This window comes from Thalassophryne amazonica, chromosome 1 (assembly GCF_902500255.1).
Source record: "Thalassophryne amazonica chromosome 1, fThaAma1.1, whole genome shotgun sequence".
NCBI lineage: Eukaryota > Metazoa > Chordata > Actinopteri > Batrachoidiformes > Batrachoididae > Thalassophryne > Thalassophryne amazonica.
In genome coordinates this window covers 95117568-95136850 of record NC_047103.1, presented here as the reverse complement: position 1 = coordinate 95136850, position 19283 = coordinate 95117568, and the positions used below count along the sequence as shown (strand labels likewise).

The following is a 19283-nucleotide window of genomic DNA, read 5'->3' as shown; positions in this document are numbered from 1 at the left end:
GGTAGGAATGGGGTCTAATAGACATGTTGATGGTTTAGATGAAGTAACTAATGAAAATAACTCAGACAGAACAATCTGAGAGAAAGAGTCTAACCAAATACCGGCATCACTGAAAGCAGCCAAAGATAACAATACGTCTTTGGGATGGTTATGAGTAATTTTTTCTCTAATAGTTAAAATTTTATTAGCAAAGAAAGTCATGAAGTCATTACTAGTTAAAGTTAAAGGAATACTCGGCTCAATAGAGCTCTGACTCTTTGTCAGCCTGCCTACAGTGCTGAAAAGAAACCGGGGGTTGTTCTTATTTTCTTCAATTAGTGATGAGTAGTAAGATGTCCTAGCTTTACGGAGGGCTTTTTTATAGAGCAACAGACTCTTTTTCCAGGCTAAGTGAAGATCTTCTAAATTAGTGAGACGTCGTTTCCTCTCCAACGTATGGGTTATCTGCTTTAAGCTGCGAGTTTGTGAGTTATACCACGGAGTCAGGCACTTCTGATTTAAAGCTCTCTTTTTCAGAGGAACTACAGCATCCAAAGTTGTCTTCAGTGAGGATGTAAAACTATTGACGAGATACTCTATCTCACTTACAGAGTTTAGGTAGCTACTCTGCACTGTGTTGGTATATGGCATTAGAGAACATAAAGAAGGAATCATATCCTTAAACCTAGTTACAGCGCTTTCTGAAAGACTTCTAGTGTAATGAAACTTATTCCCCACTGCTGGGTAGTCCATCAGAGTAAATGTAAATGTTATTAAGAAATGATCATACAGAAGGGAGTTTTCAGGGAATACTGTTAAGTCTTCAATTTCCATACCATAAGTCAGAACAAGATCTAATATATGATTAAAGTGGTGGGTGGACTCATTTACATTTTGAGCAAAGCCAATTGAGTCTAATAATAGATTAAATGCAGTGTTGAGGCTGTCATTCTCAGCATCTGTGTGGATGTTAAAATCGCCCACTATAATTATCTTATCTGAGCTAAGCACTAAGTCAGACAAAAGGTCTGAAAATTCACAGAGAAACTCACAGTAACGACCAGGAGGACGATAGATAACAACAAATAAAACTGGTTTTTGGGACTTCCAATTTGGATGGACAAGACTAAGAGTCAAGCTTTCAAATGAATCACAGAGGATGTTTCATTTGGAGCTTTTTTCCTCTCTCTGTCTTGTGCGCTGAGGTGGAGAACGTATTTGGAACAGCCTAAAAGGTGATTATTGGTAATGTTTTAATAGCTTGGTAAAACAGTTGCATGTTCATTCCTTCTTTATATGCAGCTGTAAAAGTATATCATCTTGTTATAATGGATCAGACGAGCTCCTCGCTCCTGTGTGTGCACTGACACAATGAATCGTACTTATTCGTACTATGTGTGAAGGGGCCCTTTGGTGTCACTTGTAATGCTCACTTTCTGTGCTGACTAAAGCTCTCTTCTCACATTCATATACAGTCGTATTTCTGCAGTACTTCACTATCATTTGGCATACCTGGCAAATGGCTTTGCTTATGTAAAGCTCATCTTTGTCACTGCTGTTTATGAACCCAAAATGGCAGCAGATAGTAGCTTTAAGTGTTTGGGCATTTTCCTGCTAGTGTCAAAACAGAATGGCATTACTGTATCAGGTTTGTTGTCCATTCAGTATGTGAGAGGGGAAGTTGCTGCAGAACACCAGAAGGCTTCTGGGCTACTGATTGAAGATTCAAGAGGCTAAATGAAAGTTCACGATGAACTCTGCCAACGTTCACAAGTGTTTCTCTACTGCAGCTTAAGGCCCTGTCACACCTTAACAATTTAGCCAGCGTAGCCAATCATATTAAAAATGCTGGCATACATCTAATATGTTATGGGTAAGTTTTGTTTAAGTTAAGAGCATACTGAAGCTCGCTGATATACGACATAATATGCTGAGCACCTCGAAAAATTTGGGGCATGCTTAAAATTGTCAAAGTATGCCAGCGTATGTTTCATATGTCCTGCATGTGCAGGACATAAGTCGTGCGATTGTTGACACACGTTTTCTCAAAATTTACTCATAAGTCGAAATACGTCCATTAATGCTGTCCACTGATTGGTTGAAAGCTGCAGTCTTCATGCAAACAGAGTGTCCCAGATATTAAAACCATTCACACACGGAGTAAATATATAGTCTTAATCTTACCTGTTCATTTCAGTCCGATTCATCATTACATCCTGATGAAAACGTATCCACATAAATCATCCTGATTTTGGAAAACGACATCTGAAAATACTTTATTTTCTTGTTGTGGCTGAAACGCACCATTTTAAAGCAAGTCCCTTGGTGGTTTTGCTGTTCGAGGTGCACCCTGACCCAGAGGATGTGGATCTTTTCACCACAAAGTTTAAAGAGTCACAGCACCTCCTTCACCTCAGCGTTTAACACAGCCATCAGCAGTCTGCAAGTGATGAAAATAATCCAACTATCCACTGAGAAAAACATCCACTAAGACAAAAATAAAATAAATGTTAAAATAATGTTAAATATATCTATTTTGACTCTGTGTAGAGAAGAGATGCTGTGCAACAGTGTACATGTGCCCGATGATGTGTTTGTCAATATTTAACTGTTCCACCTGCCAAACAAAAGGGTTGTGCCGGTGGTAGAAACGCAAACCAAGCCAGATTTAACCGTATTATACTGTGCAGTACCGACCCCAAACCACTTGGTGGAAACTCAGCTGTCAATATACGCTGATTAAATCATCATGGTGTGACAGCTGCATTAATTTGAAGTACGCCCGCGTATGCCAGCATTTTTAACATGATCGCCGTACGCAGGCTAAATTGTCAAGGTGTGACAGGGCCTTTACGTCTGCGTAGGTGGCAGAAGAGTAGGACAGAGACACCACAGAAGGTGTCATCTTGGAAGTACAAATGTTACAATGTTAATGAAAACAAAGGTTTTGAAAATGAATGCCCAAAATTTTCATAAAGGATGCACACCATCGTGCCATGTACAAACCATATCCAAAAACTGAGTTTCTCTGACAACCAGTGGAGAGAGATATGTGAGCCCCATATACACACAGACGCATCTTGCTTTATAGATAGATTATGAATAAAAGTCACCTCAGTGTGAGTCACATTCTCTTGTAGTTTTGTCTTCAGTGTTTCATATTTCTGGTTCATTTCCTGTAAGAGCTGTCGGAGTGCATCCCGGCGCTGCATCAGTGACACATGCTGCTGCTGCAGTTTCTGTATAAGAAACACAAAAATGTGCTTAGTTCACAGCAAGGGCTTCAAACTAAGTTGTTCAGGTTGCATGCAACCCCCCAAAAACTTTTCACTTTGTTACCAGAGGCTGCTGGTAACAAAGCTATTGCACAAAACCAAAAATAAACCATCCACCTGTATGTACTGCAGGTCATCCACCTTGTTTTATCATGTTCTATCATGGTATGATGTTAACTGATGTCAAAATGTAAAATAACCAAAAAAACAGTATTGATACAACATCGCCATGTCAGCTGGGATGTTTCTAGATCTTTGTAAAGTCACAGAGCTGGTTGTTAAAACTGTGGCAGGGAGTTGATCAGATCTGATCTAATGACATAAAGACCAGTTCTGCACAAGGTTTTATTAAGTCATCCAAGTTAATGGTTTCTCACAAAATGTGAGAAACCATTAACCATTCCTTTTCTCTCAAAAATTCTTGAAAGGGTAGTTGTAAAACAGCTAACTGATCATCTGCAGAGGAATGGTCTATTTGAAGAGTTTCAGTCAGGTTTTAGAATTCATCATAGTACAGAAACAGCATTGGTGAAGGTTACAAATGATCTTCTTATGGCCTCGGACAGTGGACTCATCTCTGTGCTTGTTCTGTTAGACCTCAGTGCTGCTTTTGATACTGTTGACCATAAAATTTTATTACAGAGATTAGAGCATGCCATAGGTATTAAAGGCACTGCGCTGCGGTGGTTTGAATCATATTTGTCTAATAGATTACAATTTGTTCATGTAAATGGGGAATCTTCTTCACAGACTAAAGTTAATTATGGAGTTCCACAAGGTTCTGTGCTAGGACCAATTTTATTCACTTTATACATGCTTCCCTTAGGCAGTATTATTAGACGGTATTGCTTAAATTTTCATTGTTACGCAGATGATACCCAGCTTTATCTATCCATGAAGCCAGAGGACACACACCAATTAGCTAAACTGCAGGATTGTCTTATAGACATAAAGACATGGATGACCTCTAATTTCCTGCTTTTAAACTCAGATAAAACTGAAGTTATTGTACTTGGCCCCACAAATCTTAGAAACATGGTGTCTAACCAGATCCTTACTCTGGATGGCATTACCCTGACCTCTAGTAATACTGTGAGAAATCTTGGAGTCATTTTTGATCAGGATATGTCATTCAAAGCGCATATTAAACAAATATGTAGGACTGCTTTTTTGCATTTACGCAATATCTCTAAAATCAGAAAGGTCTTGTCTCAGAGTGATGCTGAAAAACTAATTCATGCATTTATTTCCTCTAGGCTGGACTATTGTAATTCATTATTATCAGGTTGTCCTAAAAGTTCCCTAAAAAGCCTTCAGTTAATTCAAAATGCTGCAGCTAGAGTACTGACGGGGACTAGAAGGAGAGAGCATATCTCACCCATATTGGCCTCTCTTCATTGGCTTCCTGTTAATTCTAGAATAGAATTTAAAATTCTTCTTCTTACTTATAAGGTTTTGAATAATCAGGTCCCATCTTATCTTAGGGACCTCGTAGTACCATATCACCCCAATAGAGCACTTCGCTCTCAGACTGCAGGCTTTCTTGTAGTTCCTAGGGTTTGTAAGAGTAGAATGGGAGGCAGAGCCTTCAGCTTTCAGGCTCCTCTCCTGTGGAACCAGCTCCCAATTCAGATCAGGGAGACAGACACCCTCTCTACTTTTAAGATGAGGCTTAAAACTTTCCTTTTTGCTAAAGCTTATAGTTAGGGCTGGATCAGGTGACCCTGAACCATCCCTTAGTTATGCTGCTATAGACGTAGACTGCTGGGGGGTTCCCATGATGCACTGTTTCTTTCTCTTTTTGCTCTGTGTGCACCACTCTGCATTTAATCATTAGTGATCGATCTCTGCTCCCCTCCACAGCATGTCTTTTTCCTGGTTCTCTCCCTCAGCCCCAACCAGTCCCAGCAGAAGACTGCCCCTCCCTGAGCCTGGTTCTGCTGGAGGTTTCTTCCTGTTAAAAGGGAGTTTTTCCTTCCCACTGTAGCCAAGTGCTTGCTCACAGGGGGTTGTTTTGACCGTTGGGGTTTTACATAATTATTGTATGGCCTTGCCTTACAATATAAAGCGCCTTGGGGCAACTGTTTGTTGTGATTTTGTTATATGGCTGGGGGGGCCTGGCTGCCGGTTTGTTTCTGTCTTTTGGTTTTCCTCCCAGGTGGCGTGCGTTTGGGACTGAGTGGCTGTGTTGCTGAGGCTGTCAGGACCTCACCCTGATCACCTGCGACTCGTCAGGACTCGCAGCTGTGGTGAGGCTGAGGCATAACAGATTTGGCGCTATATAAAAAAATTGATTGAATGATTGATGTAAAGTGTGTAAAATGTGCATCATAAACAGTTCACATCAAAACAGAAATAATCACTAAAATGTCATAAAGAGTACACAAAACTTACTTTTGAGTGTCTGCTCATCCAACATCAGTGACAATCAACAATATGAACGACTACAGGGGATGAAACATAAACCGTTTACTGGTGTAATGGATTATAGCTGACCCTCCCTGCCCATTAAGCACACGTATCAACCATGGATTGACTGCAGTACATGATAACGCATTACACAATAAAGTGAAATAGAGTTGTTTTCTTGGTGTTTCCAGGTTAATACCTGCATAGTAAATCTCAATGTAGTAAAATCAAAGTTTGAGCAGGGAAAAAGATATTGTGCATTCACATGAATGGCAACATGATATGGCAACATGAATGGCAACATGATAGAAACAAATTATTAAATAATTATATTAAAATATCCATCGCCTTGTGCTCCACTCAAGGCAGCCTGATGGATTCTCTACACACACCGGGGTCCAAGCATGGAAAGGAACTCTCAAATATCAGGAGTAGAGGACAGAGCATGTGCAGCATTATGCCCATGCTATCCGGAGCTGAGCACAGGTCAAACCAAGGTGGTTTAAAATCCACTGGGTTTTGGAAGAAATGAACAACATTTCCAGACTTTTGCCACATGTTGTGACACATTTTCCCATTCACTTAAATGGGAACGTGTCCAAACATTTGGTAGTGTATTTCTCTTTAAAGTGCTATAAAAATGAAGTTATTATTAATATTATTATTACACTCTCACCAGACAATGTAGGCAAGCTCATAAAAAAAAAAAAATCAAAATTATAAACTCAGGTCTGCTTTCATATGATGTTAACAAACAGTGAATTCACTGGCAGTGTTCACACTGCAAGCAAATGTTAGAAATACTATTCAAGCTTTGGACACCTTATTTTCAGAACCATGAACAAAAATTCCTTGTTTTCATTGTTGTTTAAGTTACTTTTAAAAATTGAAAGCAAAGTTTGTTTGTTTTTTTTTGTTTTTTTTTTTCAGATCTGAAAAAAGATTTGATGTATTGATATACACTGTGATCTGATCTGAACCATGGGTTTTGTGATCCATTACATCCCTTCAGTTTAGTATATGAAGCAGCACCTCCAATAATTTCAGGTAACAATTCCTTCAGTAAGCTAACAGCAGCATTGATTTGTTTTTTCTTGCATTCACCAGCTGACAATCACCAGCTGATTGTCAGAGGAGTGGGAATTCTGTTGATTATGCAAACTGTGATTTTTGTTTCTTCTGCAGCAGGGCCGAGCTTTTACCTTTTTCTTTTCCTCTGCTGTGTACTTCAGGGTATCCAGGTCACGATAAGTGATCAGCTCAGTTTCCATGGTGCTGACATGCTCCTGCAAAGCACTGAGATCAGTGCTGATCTTCCCCTCCAGTTGTTGCATCTTCTCCAGGTCATGCTGAAGACGCTGGTACTCTGGATGGCAATGTTCCAGTCAGCATTTTATGACAATATATCATTTACTCTGAATTACATTTGGTTGGTATGTGTGTGCGTGTGTGTTTTACTGACCAGTTGTCAGGCCTCTGGTCGTGTTCTCTGATTGGACTACGTCTAACTCCTTGTTGGACAACACCTGCTGGATGTCCTTCAACTCTGTAGCTGTTACGGTACCAACATGACGCAGTCGTAGCATGTTCTAGAACATACAACAATAATTATTAACAACAAGCAAGCATTTTCTTGACAACTCATGAAAATGAAGCAGTGCAGAGTGAGTTATTCCCCCAATTTGGCAAAGGCTGGAGATCACTGGAATCAGCATTTCTGTTTTTATGCTCATATCTTTGTTAGGTGTTTTTTTTTTTTTTTTTGCCACTTGTCATTAAATCAATGGCCTTCCATCTTTTGCTCCCCAGTCCCTCCCATCTCCTCACCCTGCTGCAGTGTTCCAACAGAGAGACTATATTTCCTTGTGTTTGTGTCATATTTTCTTCTTCCTGAGCCTTGACCTCCTCAAATGACTCCAAGAATCCTGAAACAAAAGTATGAGGAAAGCAAGAAAACTATTTCAAATTACTACTGTCTGAAAAAATGAGGTGGGCTTCATAGATAATTGGCAAAGCTTCTGGGGAAAACCTGGTCTTGTTAGGAGAGACGACATCCATCCCACTTTGGATGGAGCAGCTCTCATCTCTAGAAATCTGGCCAATTTTATTAAACCCTCCAAACCGTGACTACCCAGGGTTGGGACCAGGAAGCAGAGTTGTAGTCTTACACACCTCTCTGCAGCTTCTCTCCCCCTGCCATCCCCCCAATACCCCATCCTCGTAGAGACGGTGCCTGCTCCCAGACCACCAACAACCAGTAAAAATCTATTTAAGCATAAAAATTCAAAAAGAAAAAATAATATAGCACCTTCAACTGACCACAGACTAAAACAGTTAAATGTGGTTTATTAAACATTAGGTCTCTCTCTTCTAAGTCCCTGTTAGTAAATGATATAATAATTGATCAACATATTGATTTATTCTGCCTTACAGAAACCTGGTTACAGCAGGATGAATACGAGGTCTATTAGAAAAGTATCCGACCTTATTATTTTTTTCAAAAACCATATGGATTTGAATCACGTGTGATTGCATCAGACAAGCTTGAACCCTCGTGCGCATGCGTGAGTTTTTCCACGCCTGTCTGTTGCGTCATTTGCCTGTGAGCAGGCTTTGAGTAAGGAGTGGTCCACCCCCTCGGCGGATTTTCATTGTCAGGAAATGGCGGAATGATTTGGGCTTTTTTTCCCATCAGAATTTTTTCAGAAACTGTTAGAGACTGGAAGCTGGAAACCATTCGAAAAATTTATCTGGCTTTCAGTGAAAATTTCACGGGCTTCACAGATAATAAGGACTGTTACTACAGCTTTAAGGACGGCTTTAAGGACGGTCGGCGCGCTGCGCTCCGTGCCACCATCGAGAGCCACAAACCACCGGATCATTTATAAACGGATGGCTCTGTGGAGCCGGGACCGTCATGTGCACTTTCTCTGGTTATCACAAGAGCTGGACATCAACCATTTTCTGGCAGATTTCACTTTTAACAAGAGATTTTGTCATGGAAAGCCGAGCGGAGGCTTCGCGCATCACGATGGATTCGCTACTGGAGCGAGACAAAACCACCTCCATTTTGGTCTCACAGGATGGCTTTGAGATGGTGTTCAGACAGCTGTTTGTGGTTTTTCCATCGAGTGATTATCCGAGAAATTGTGGATGTGCCTGGACATGCCAGAACATGTCCCGTGAGGCTTCATCACAGCGTTGCTTTGCGCCATGCGGCATCGCCGCGACGCGCGGAATTCCTCCGCACGTCTGTCTCAATGTGCCGAAAAAGTGCTGATGTCCATGTCTTTTCACAATTCCTGTGCTAGTCAGATGACGTCCCGGATAAAACACAGCGTCCAGTTTGGAAATGAACGGCACATTCCACTGTTACAGGAGTTTGTGTCATGGAAAGAGGAGCGGAAGCTTCGCGCGTCGCGGCGGTGCCGCATGGCGCACAGCAACGCCGTGATGAAGCCTCATGGGACATGTTCTGGCATGTCCAGGCACATCCACAATTTCTCGGATAATCACTCGATGGAAAAACCACCGATAGCTGTCTGAACGCCATCTCAAAGCCGTCCTGTGAGACCAAAATGGAGGTGGTTTTGTCTCGCTCCAGTAGTGAATGCATCGTGACGCGCAAAGGCTCCGCTCGGCTTTCCGTGACAAAATCTCTTGTTAAAAGTGAAATCTGCCGGAAAATGGTTGATGTCCAGCTCTTGTGATAACCAGAGAAAGTGCACACGATGGTCCCGGCTCCACAGAGCCATCCGTTTGGAAATGATCCGGTGGTTTGTGGCTCTCGATGGCGGCACAGAGCGCCGAGCGCCAAGCGTCCTTAACGCTGTCCTTAAAGCTGTAGTAACAGTACTTATTCTCTGTGAAGCCCGTAAAATTTTCACCGAAAGCCAGATAAATTTTTCGAATGGTTTCCAGTTGCCAGTCTCTAACAGTTTCTGAAAAAATTCTGATGGAAAAAAATCCCAAATCATTCCGCCATTTCCTGACAATGAAAATCCGCCAAGGGGACTGGACCACTCCTCACTCAAAACCTGCTCACAGGCGAATGACGCAACCGACAGGCGTGGAAAAACTCACGCATGTGCATGAGGGTTCAAGCTTGTCTGACGCAATCACACGTGATTCAAATCCATATGGTTTTTGAAAAAAATAAAAAGGTCGGATACTTGTCTAATAGACCTCGTATGTTAGTTTAAATGAGTCAACACCCCCAAGTCACACTAACTGTCAGAATGCTCGTAGCACGGGCCGAGGGGGAGGATTAGCAGCAATCTTCCACTCCAGCTTATTAAATAATCAAAAACCCAGAGAGAGCTTTAATTCATTTGAAAGCTTGACTCTTAGTCTTGTCCATCCAAACTGGAAGTCCCAAAAACCAGTTTTATTTGTTGTTATCCATCGTCCACCTGGTCGTTACTGTGAGTTTCTCTGTGAATTTTCAGACCTTTTGTCTGACATAGTGCTTAGCTCAGATAAGATAATTATAGTGGGCGATTTTAACATCCACATAGATGCTGAGAATGACAGCCTCAACAGTGCATTTAATCTATTACTAGACTCAATTGGCTTTGCTAAAAATGTAAATGAGTCCACCCACCACTTTAATCATACTTTAGCTCTTGTTTTGACTTATGGTATGGAAATTGAAGACTTAACAGTATTCCCTGAAAACCCCGTTCTGTCTGATCATTTCTTAATAACATTTACATTTACTTTAATGGACTACCCAGCAGTGGGAAAATAAGATTCATTACAGTAGACGTCTTTCTGAAAGTGCTGTAACTAGGTTTAAGGATATGATTCCTTCTTTGTTATGTTCTCCAATGCCATATACCAACACAGTGCAGAGTAGTTACCTAAACTCTGTGAGTGAGATAGATTATCTCATTAATAGTTTTACATCCTCATTGAGCACAACTTTGGATGCTGTAGCTCCTCTGAAAAAGAGAGCCTTAAATCAGAAGTGCCTGACTCTGTGGTATAACTCACAAACTCGCAGCTTAAAGCAGATAACCCGTAAGATGGAGAGGAAATGGCGTCTCACTAATTTAGAAGATCTTCACTTAGCCTGGAAAAAGAGTCTGTTGCTCTATAAAAAAAGCCCTCCGTAAAGCTAGGACATCTTACTACTCATCACTAATTGAAGAAAATAAGAACAATCCCGGTTTCTTTTCAGCACTGTAGCCAGGCTGACAAAGAGTCAGAGCTCTATTGAGCCGAGTATTCCTTTAACTTTAACTAGTAATGACTTCATGACTTTCTTTGCTAATAAAATTTTAACTATTAGAGAAAAAATTACTCATAACCATCCCAAAGACATATCGATATCTTTGGCTGCTTTCAGTAATGCTGGTATTTGGTTAGACTCTTTCTCTCCGATTGTTCTGTCTGAGTTATTTTCATTAGTCACTTCCTCCAAACCATCAACATGTCTATTAGACCCCATTCCTACCAGGCTGCTCAAGGAAGCCCTACCATTAATTAATGCTTCGATCTTAAATATGATCAGTCTATCTTTATTAGTTGGCTATGTACCACAGGCTTTTAAGGTGGCAGTAATTAAACCATTACTTAAAAAGCCATCACTTGACCCAGCTATCTTAGCTAATTATAGGCCAATCTCCAACCTTCCTTTTCTCTCAAAAATTCTTGAAAGGGTAGTTGTAAAACAGCTAACTGATCATCTGCAGAGGAATGGTCTATTTGAAGAGTTTCAGTCAGGTTTCAGAATTCATCATAGTACAGAAACAGCATTAGTGAAGGTTACAAATGATCTTCTTATGGCCTCAGACAGTGGACTCATCTCTGTGCTTGTCCTGTTAGACCTCAGTGCTGCTTTTGATACTGATTACCATAAAATTTTATTACAGAGATTAGAGCATGCCATAGGTATTAAAGGCACTGCGCTGCGGTGGTTTGAATCATATTTATCTAATAGATTACAATTTGTTCATGTAAATGGGGAGTCTTCTTCACAGACTAAGGTTAATTATGGAGTTCCACAAGGTTCTGTGCTAGGACCAATTTTATTCACTTTATACATGCTTCCCTTAGGCAGTATTATTAGAAAGCATTGCTTAAATTTTCATTGTTACGCAGATGATACCCAGCTTTATCTATCCATGAAGCCAGAGGACACAAACCAATTAGTTAAACTGCAGGAATGTCTTATAGACATAAAGACATGGATGACCTCTAATTTCCTGCTTTTAAATTCAGATAAAACTGAAGTTATTGTACTTGGCCCCACAAATCTTAGAAGCATGGTGTCTAACCAGATCCTTACTCTGGATGGCATTACCCTGACCTCTAGTAATACTGTGAGAAATCTTGGAGTCATTTGTGATCAGGATATGTCCTTCAATGTGCATATTAAGCAAATATGTAGGACTGCTTTTTTACATTTGCGCAATATCTCTAAAATTAGAAAGGTCTTGTCTCAGAGTGATGCTGAAAAACTAATTCATGCATTTATTTCCTCTAGGCTGGACTATTGTAATTCATTATTATCAGGTTGTCCTAAAAGTTCCCTGAAAAGCCTTCAGTTAATTCAAAATGTTGCAGCTAGAGTACTGACGGGGACTAGAAGGAGAGAGCATATTTCACCCATATTGGCCTCTCTTCATTGGCTTCCTGTTAATTCTAGAATAGAATTTAAAATTCTTCTTCTTACTTATAAGGTTTTGAATCTTATCTTAGGGACCTCGTAGTACCATATCACCCCAATAGAGCGCTTCGCTCTCAGACTGCAGGCTTACTTGTAGTTCCTAGGGTTTTTAAGAGTAGAATGGGAGGCAGAGCCTTCAGCTTTCAGGCTCCTCTCCTGTGCAACCAGCTCCCAATTCGGATCAGGGAGACAGACACCCTCTCTACTTTTAAGATTAGGCTTAAAACTTTCCTTTTTGCTAAAGCTTATAGTTAGGGCTGGATCAGGTGACCCTGAACCATCCCTTAGTTATGCTGCTATAGACTTAGACTGCTGGGGGGTTGCCATGATGCACTGAGTGTTTCTTTCTCTTTTTGCTCTGTATGCACCACTCTGCATTTAATCATTAGTGATTGATCTCTGCTTTCTTTCACAGCATGTCTTTTTCCTGATTCTCTCCCCTCAGCCCTAACCAGTCCCAGCAGAAGACTGGCCCTCTCTGAGCCTGGTTCTGCTGGAGGTTTCTTCCTGTTAAAAGGGAGTTTTTCCTTCCCACTGTCACCAAGTGCTTTCTCACAGGGGGTCGTTTTGACCGTTGGGGTTTTTCTGTAATTGGGGCAACTGTTGTTGTGATTTGGCGCTATATAAATAAAATTGATTTGATTTGATATACAGTCAGGCCTCTCCATCCATATTTAGACACAGATAAAGATTCTAGAGTTGATTTCAAGCATTACATATACCTTAAATCAATCATTAATGAATTAATTAGTTGAACCAATCATTAATAAAGGTAGGCCATGCCTCAATCTGGAAAATCTGTAGTCATACAGGGGTCACCTCTACAACCCCTGGCAAAAATTATGGAATCACCGGCCTAAATCACCGGATTTGATGCAGGTGTTAATTTGGGGGATGAAAATTTACAGGGTGATTCCATAATTTTTTTCCTCAGAATTGAGTGATTCCATATTTTTTTCCTCTGGTTGGTCTAAAAAAGTAACCGTTACTGACTGCCACAATCTTTTTTTTCTTGATTTCTTATAATGTTTCTTAAAGCCAGAAAGTTGCCATTTGAAATGACTTTAGTTTTGTGTCATGTCTGTGATCTGCTTTTTTTCTACAAAATTAAACAACCGAATGAACATCCTCTGAGGCCGGTGATTCCATAATTTTTGCCAGGGGTTGTATATCCTCTACCTAATTTGTAAAATATGCACTGAGATCCATTTCTTCTTCAAGTTATGATAGAATGAATAGGTTGATAAGGTTAGTCCTTACCCATGTGAAGTGGTGAGGCAGCTTTATGATTTGGCACTATATAAATAAAATAAATGGAAATAAACTGAATGGAAGCTGAAACATTTAGCACGTGTTATGTGGCACATTTCAAGTCATACAGGATTCCACACATGGCTTCATACTGTAAGAAACTGACCATCTGAAGCATGAAAATTCAGTAAGGTATGTCTTCTATAACACATTCCAATTCTAAGGTAGAACTCTACTAGTGTATACTAAAGTATATCTAAATATCTAAAAAAAAAGAAGAGTAGAGCAGAGCCACTTAGGTGCCTGGTCTTGAGAACCAGGGATGGTAGGTTGAAAAGCTTTTTTTTTTATCCCATGGGAACTCTCCCTACCCACCTAAGCGGCTCAAGAATATGGACAGCATGTATATAAGTGACATTTACACAATCAGGGTAGTAAACAACATATACAAGAAATATAGTTACTACATAATATTATAGGAGTTAGCATGTTCATGATTGTTAGTATATACGTGTGTTTGTGTGTGTGTGCATATAAATAATAATATAAAATAGATTAAATCAAGAATTTCATTGTGCTGAAATGTTTATTCATAAATGTGGCTAGAAATTAAATAATATTAAGCCATTATATTGCCATGGCTACTGACTTTAATCCTTCCCAAAGCTGACATATGTACGTACAGCAGTATAAGCATCCATAATGTTAGCCTATTTTTGTGTTCGAAGAACAACATAATGCAAAATGGTTAAGATTATAATTCATTCAAATCTATTTCTACTGACAAAAACATCAACTTACGATCTATTTCCTCCAATTTCTTCTTCAGCTCCTTGTATTTCTGGTGAGACTCTCCTTGAAAAAAAAACAAAACCACAGCATTTCCCGTGTAAGACAAATATATCATTTATTAAATATATAACACATCTGGTTGAAACAATCATCGGCTAAATGTTTTTCTAGACAGTAAAATTTTCATATAATGGTCTTCAGTTCACACACATACACAGGTGATTCTTTAACTACAGGCACTATTGGCCTTGTAAATGTAATTTCCACCACACCATTGCCTTACAATATAAAGCACCTTGGGGCAACTGTTTGTTGTGATTTGGCGCTATATACATGTGCTCTGATGTCACTGTTTATCTTCCATAGAAACTACCCAAACAATCTTTCATACAAACTGTTTAGGGACATTATAGTGTTGTGGTGGAAATTACGGCAATAGTGTGGGACAACTACATTTTGTTTAAAAAAATCACAACAGTTGTATGACATTGAATACCCCAAATATGTTTTGATTATTTTACTGATATTTTATTCAGAGATATTTTAAAACATTAGAAAAAACGTTTCTTTACCATTCATTTTTATCATTGAAGATCAAAAGTCTGGGTGTGGGACAAGCACAAAACGGCAATATTTGCGTATAATGATGCTGAAAAAAGGTGAAAAGGTCATCATAGCCTACTAGAACAAATTTCTTAACACACTTTCATTGTAAAGATAACTATAAAAGTGTGAAATTTCCCCTTTTTTTGTTTTTCATACAATATGATCAAAGGACATAAGTGCCCGTAGTCTAAGAAACACACACACACACACACACACACACACACACACACACAGACACACACACACCTTCAACAGCTTATCCAAGATCGGGTCACGGGGGGCTGGAGGCTATCCCAGCAGTCATAGAGCATGAGACAGGGTACACCCCAGACAGGATGCCACTCTGTCGCAGGGCCATATACAACCCCTGGCAGTAATTATGGAATCACCGGCCTCGGAGGATGTTTATTCAGTTGTTTAATTTTGTAGAGAAAAAAGCAGATCACAGACATGACACAAAACTAAAGTCATTTCAAATGGCAACTTTCTGGCTTTAAGAAACACTATAAGAAATCAAGAAAAAAAATTGTGGAAGTCAGTAACAGTTACTTTTTTAGACCAAGCAGAGGGAAAAAAAATATGGACTCACTCAATTCTGAGGAATAAATTATGGAATCACCCTGTAAATTTTCATCTCCAAAACTAACATCTGCATCAAATCAGATCTTCTCGTTAGTCTGCATCTAAAAAGGAGTGATCACACCTTGGAGAGCTGTTGCACCAAGTGGACTGACATGAATCATGGCTCCAACACGAGAGATACATACTGGTAGACCAAGGAAGACATCAAAGCGTCAAGACAGAAAACTTAAAGCAATATGTCTCAAAAATCAAAAATGCACAACAAAACAAATGAGGAACGAACGGGAGGAAACTGGAGTCAATGTCTGTGACTGAACTGTAAGAAACCGCCTAAAGGAAATTGGATTTACATACAGAAAAGCTAAACAAAAGCCATCATTAACACCTAAACAGAAAAAAAACAAGGTTACAATGGGCTAAGGAAAAGCAATCGTGGACTGTGGATAACTGGATGAAAGTCATATTCAGTGATGAATCTCAAATCTGCATTGGGCAAGGTGATGATGCTGGAACTTTTGTTTGGTGCCGTTCCAATGAGATTTATAAAGATGACTGCCTGAAGAGAACATGTAAATTTCCACAGTCATTGATGATATGGGGCTGCATGTCAGGTAAAGGCACTGGGGAGATGGCTGTCATTACATCATCAATAAATGCACAAGTTTACGTTGATATTTTGGACACTTTTCTTATCCCATCAATTGAAAGGATGTTTGGGGATGATGAAATCATTTTTCAAGATGATAATGCATCTTGCCATAGAGCAAAAACTGTGAAAACATTCCTTGCAAAAAGGCACATAGGGTCAATGTCATGGCCTGCAAATAGTCCGGATCTTAATCCAATTGAAAATCTTTGGTGGAAGTTGAAGAAAATGGTCCATGACAAGGCTCCAACCTGCAAAGCTGATCTGGCAACAGCAATCAGAGAAAGTTGGAGCCAGATTGATGAAGAGTACTGTTTGTCACTCATTAAGTCCATGCCTCAGAGACTGCAAGCCGTTATAAAAGCCAGAGGTGGTGCAACAAAATACTAGTGATGTGTTGGAGCATTCTTTTGTTTTTCATGATTCCATACTTTTTTCCTCAGAATTGAGTGATTCCATATTTTTTTTCCCTCTGCTTGGTCTAAAAAAGTAACCGTTACTGACTGCCACAATGTTTTTCCCTGATTTCTTATAGTGTTTCTTAAAGCCAGAAAGTTGCCATTTGAAATGACTTTAGTTTTGTGTCATGTCTGTGATCTGCTTTTTTTTCTACAAAATTAAACATCTGAATGAACATCCTCCAAGGCCGGTGATTCCATAACTTTTGCCAGGGGTTGTATAACGAAAACAAAAGATAAGTGAGGCTACATGAGTCCACGGTTGCAACATGTGCTTGTTAGTCATGTGCAGATACGTTTGCAAACAACTGATTTAATAAATAAATAAATAATTTCTGCCAGGGGTTGTATAGACAAACACATGCATGGCACACCCACACAATTTAATGTTTCCAATCCACCTAACCTGCATGTCTTTGGATGTGGGAGGAAGCCGGAGCATTTTCTTTTGTTTTTTTGTTTGTTTTTTTTATATAGCGCCAAATCACAACAAACAGTTGCCCCAAGGCGCTTTATATTGTAAGGCAAGGCCATACAATAATTATGTAAAACCCCAATGGTCAAAACGACCCCCTGTGAGCAAGCACTTGGCTACAGTGGGAAGGAAAAACTCCCTTTTAACAGGAAGAAACCTCCAGCATTTGGAGTGAACCTACGCAAACACGGAGAGAACATGGAAACTCCACATAGAAAATCCACAGGTGAGAATCAATTCCATGACCTGCTCACTGTGAGGCAACGTTGATAACCACTAAGCCACCGTGCTTCCCACCTTCAGTTCCACTGCATCAAAAATTACATTCAGCAGACATACATACACAATATATGCTGTGTAAATACTCATGTACAACTTTTGATGACACATGCCATCACTTAAACATGGCCTATTACTTACACTCAACAAAAATATAAACGCAACACTTTTGGTTTTGCTCCCATTTTGTATGAGATGAACTCAAAGATCTAAAACTTTTTCCACATACACAATATCACTATTTCCCTCAAATATTGTTCACAAACCAGTCTAAATCTGTGATAGTGAGCACTTCTCCTTTGCTGAGATAATCAATCCCACCTCACAGGTGTGCCATATCAAGATGCTGATTAGACACCATGATTAGTGCACAGGTGTGCCTTAGACTTTCCACAATAAAAGGCCACTCTGAAAGGTGCAGTTTTATCACACAGCACAATGCCACAGATGTCGCAAGATTTGAGGGAGCGTGCAATTGGCATGCTGACAGCAGGAATGTCAACCAGAGCATTTAAGGGTAAAACCAAGTGTTTTAAATGTTGTATATTTTTTTAGGACACCCTATATAGTACCACACCCCTTAAGAGTTTTATCAGTCAATAAAAGGATCTTAAAATACATTCTAAAACTATCAGGAAGCCAATGCAGACTTTACAATGTGTGTAATACGAGTATGATCTCTCTTTCTGGTCCTCACACAGTCCAACTCTTTAGCTGAATGTTGTGATAACTGAAAATGAGCAAAATGTTGTCTTTGGGAGACCAGAGAGAAGAGCACTGCAACAGTCAGTTCTGTAGGTAATAAAAGCATGAGTTGATGTGTATTTGTTTCAGAGTGAAATGGTCTGACTTTCTTCGGATTATAAAATGTCATTTTTGTTAAATTTCTAAAATGTGGTACAAAACTGAGATCTGCAGCAAAGGTAACTCCTTGATTCTTAACTTGTTGACATAGATTTAATGCCAGAATTTTCAGTTTTGCAATGACTTTCTCTCTCAGAGCTTCAGAACTGATAACCAAGACTTAAGTTTTATCCTGGTTGAGCTGCAGAAAACTCTGCCATCCATGACGTAGTATCTAAAATACAGTTAAAAGGGCATCAACAGACTGTGGATCATCAAGGGACACAGCAGTGTACAGCTGTGTATCAGCATAAAGGTGGAAATTTATGCCATGCCTCCTGATGACGTTTCCGAGTGGTAACATATAAAGATTAAAAAGTATTAGGCTTAAAATTGAATTGAAATTTTTGAAAGAACATTCATCTATACCAGGGGTGGGCAATTATTTTTTTTAAAAAGGGAGGGCCGGGCCAAAAGGCTAAACTCAAATCTGCACAATAATTTTATTCCTATATAAAAAGCAGTGAATAGCATTGTTTTGACAAACTGTTATATGTTCTGATCAGGCAATGGAAAAAAGAAATTACCTTACAAAAAAATGAAATTTATTCAATCAAATTTTCCAAGACAATAGTGAATAAAATGTAAACCATTTCTGACTCATTCTTTTTCAGTCACATTGACCCCAAAACACATATTTGAGTTGAATATGTTGTTGAAACTGAAACTTCCTGTTTGAACTAGGAGGTTCTTCGCTTTCTAAAGACATCACATCAATTGTCATTGTAAACCAGATATTAAAGACAAGTCACAATATCATTGCCACTGAGCTGTGAAGAAAAAAAAGTGTCCCAGTACATTAGTTCATATGTCTTTTGTATTTTCCACCACTTTCCACATTTTAGTCTTTTTCAGTTCTTTTTACTTGTTCAGTGAAAGAAATCTAGTTTCTGTTGATCTTTAACAAGTGTATCAAAGTCAGGCTGAATGTCTGAAGTGAAGATGTGAAGCACAG

The 19283-nt window shown here is 39.5% G+C and overlaps 1 protein-coding gene across 1 annotated transcript in view; it reads right to left on the bottom strand.

Annotated features, from left to right (window-relative positions):
- ift74 (intraflagellar transport 74) overlaps nucleotides 1-19283 on the bottom strand; it is a 137743-nt gene that overhangs the window by 15545 nt on the left and 102915 nt on the right. The window contains exons 14-18 of the mRNA XM_034172843.1: nucleotides 14389-14442; nucleotides 7491-7588; nucleotides 7126-7252; nucleotides 6866-7029; nucleotides 3093-3218 (exon numbers count right to left, since the gene is read on the bottom strand). Of these exons, the coding sequence (XP_034028734.1) occupies nucleotides 3093-3218; nucleotides 6866-7029; nucleotides 7126-7252; nucleotides 7491-7588; nucleotides 14389-14442 (569 nt within the window). The remainder of the gene's footprint in view (nucleotides 1-3092; nucleotides 3219-6865; nucleotides 7030-7125; nucleotides 7253-7490; nucleotides 7589-14388; nucleotides 14443-19283) is intronic.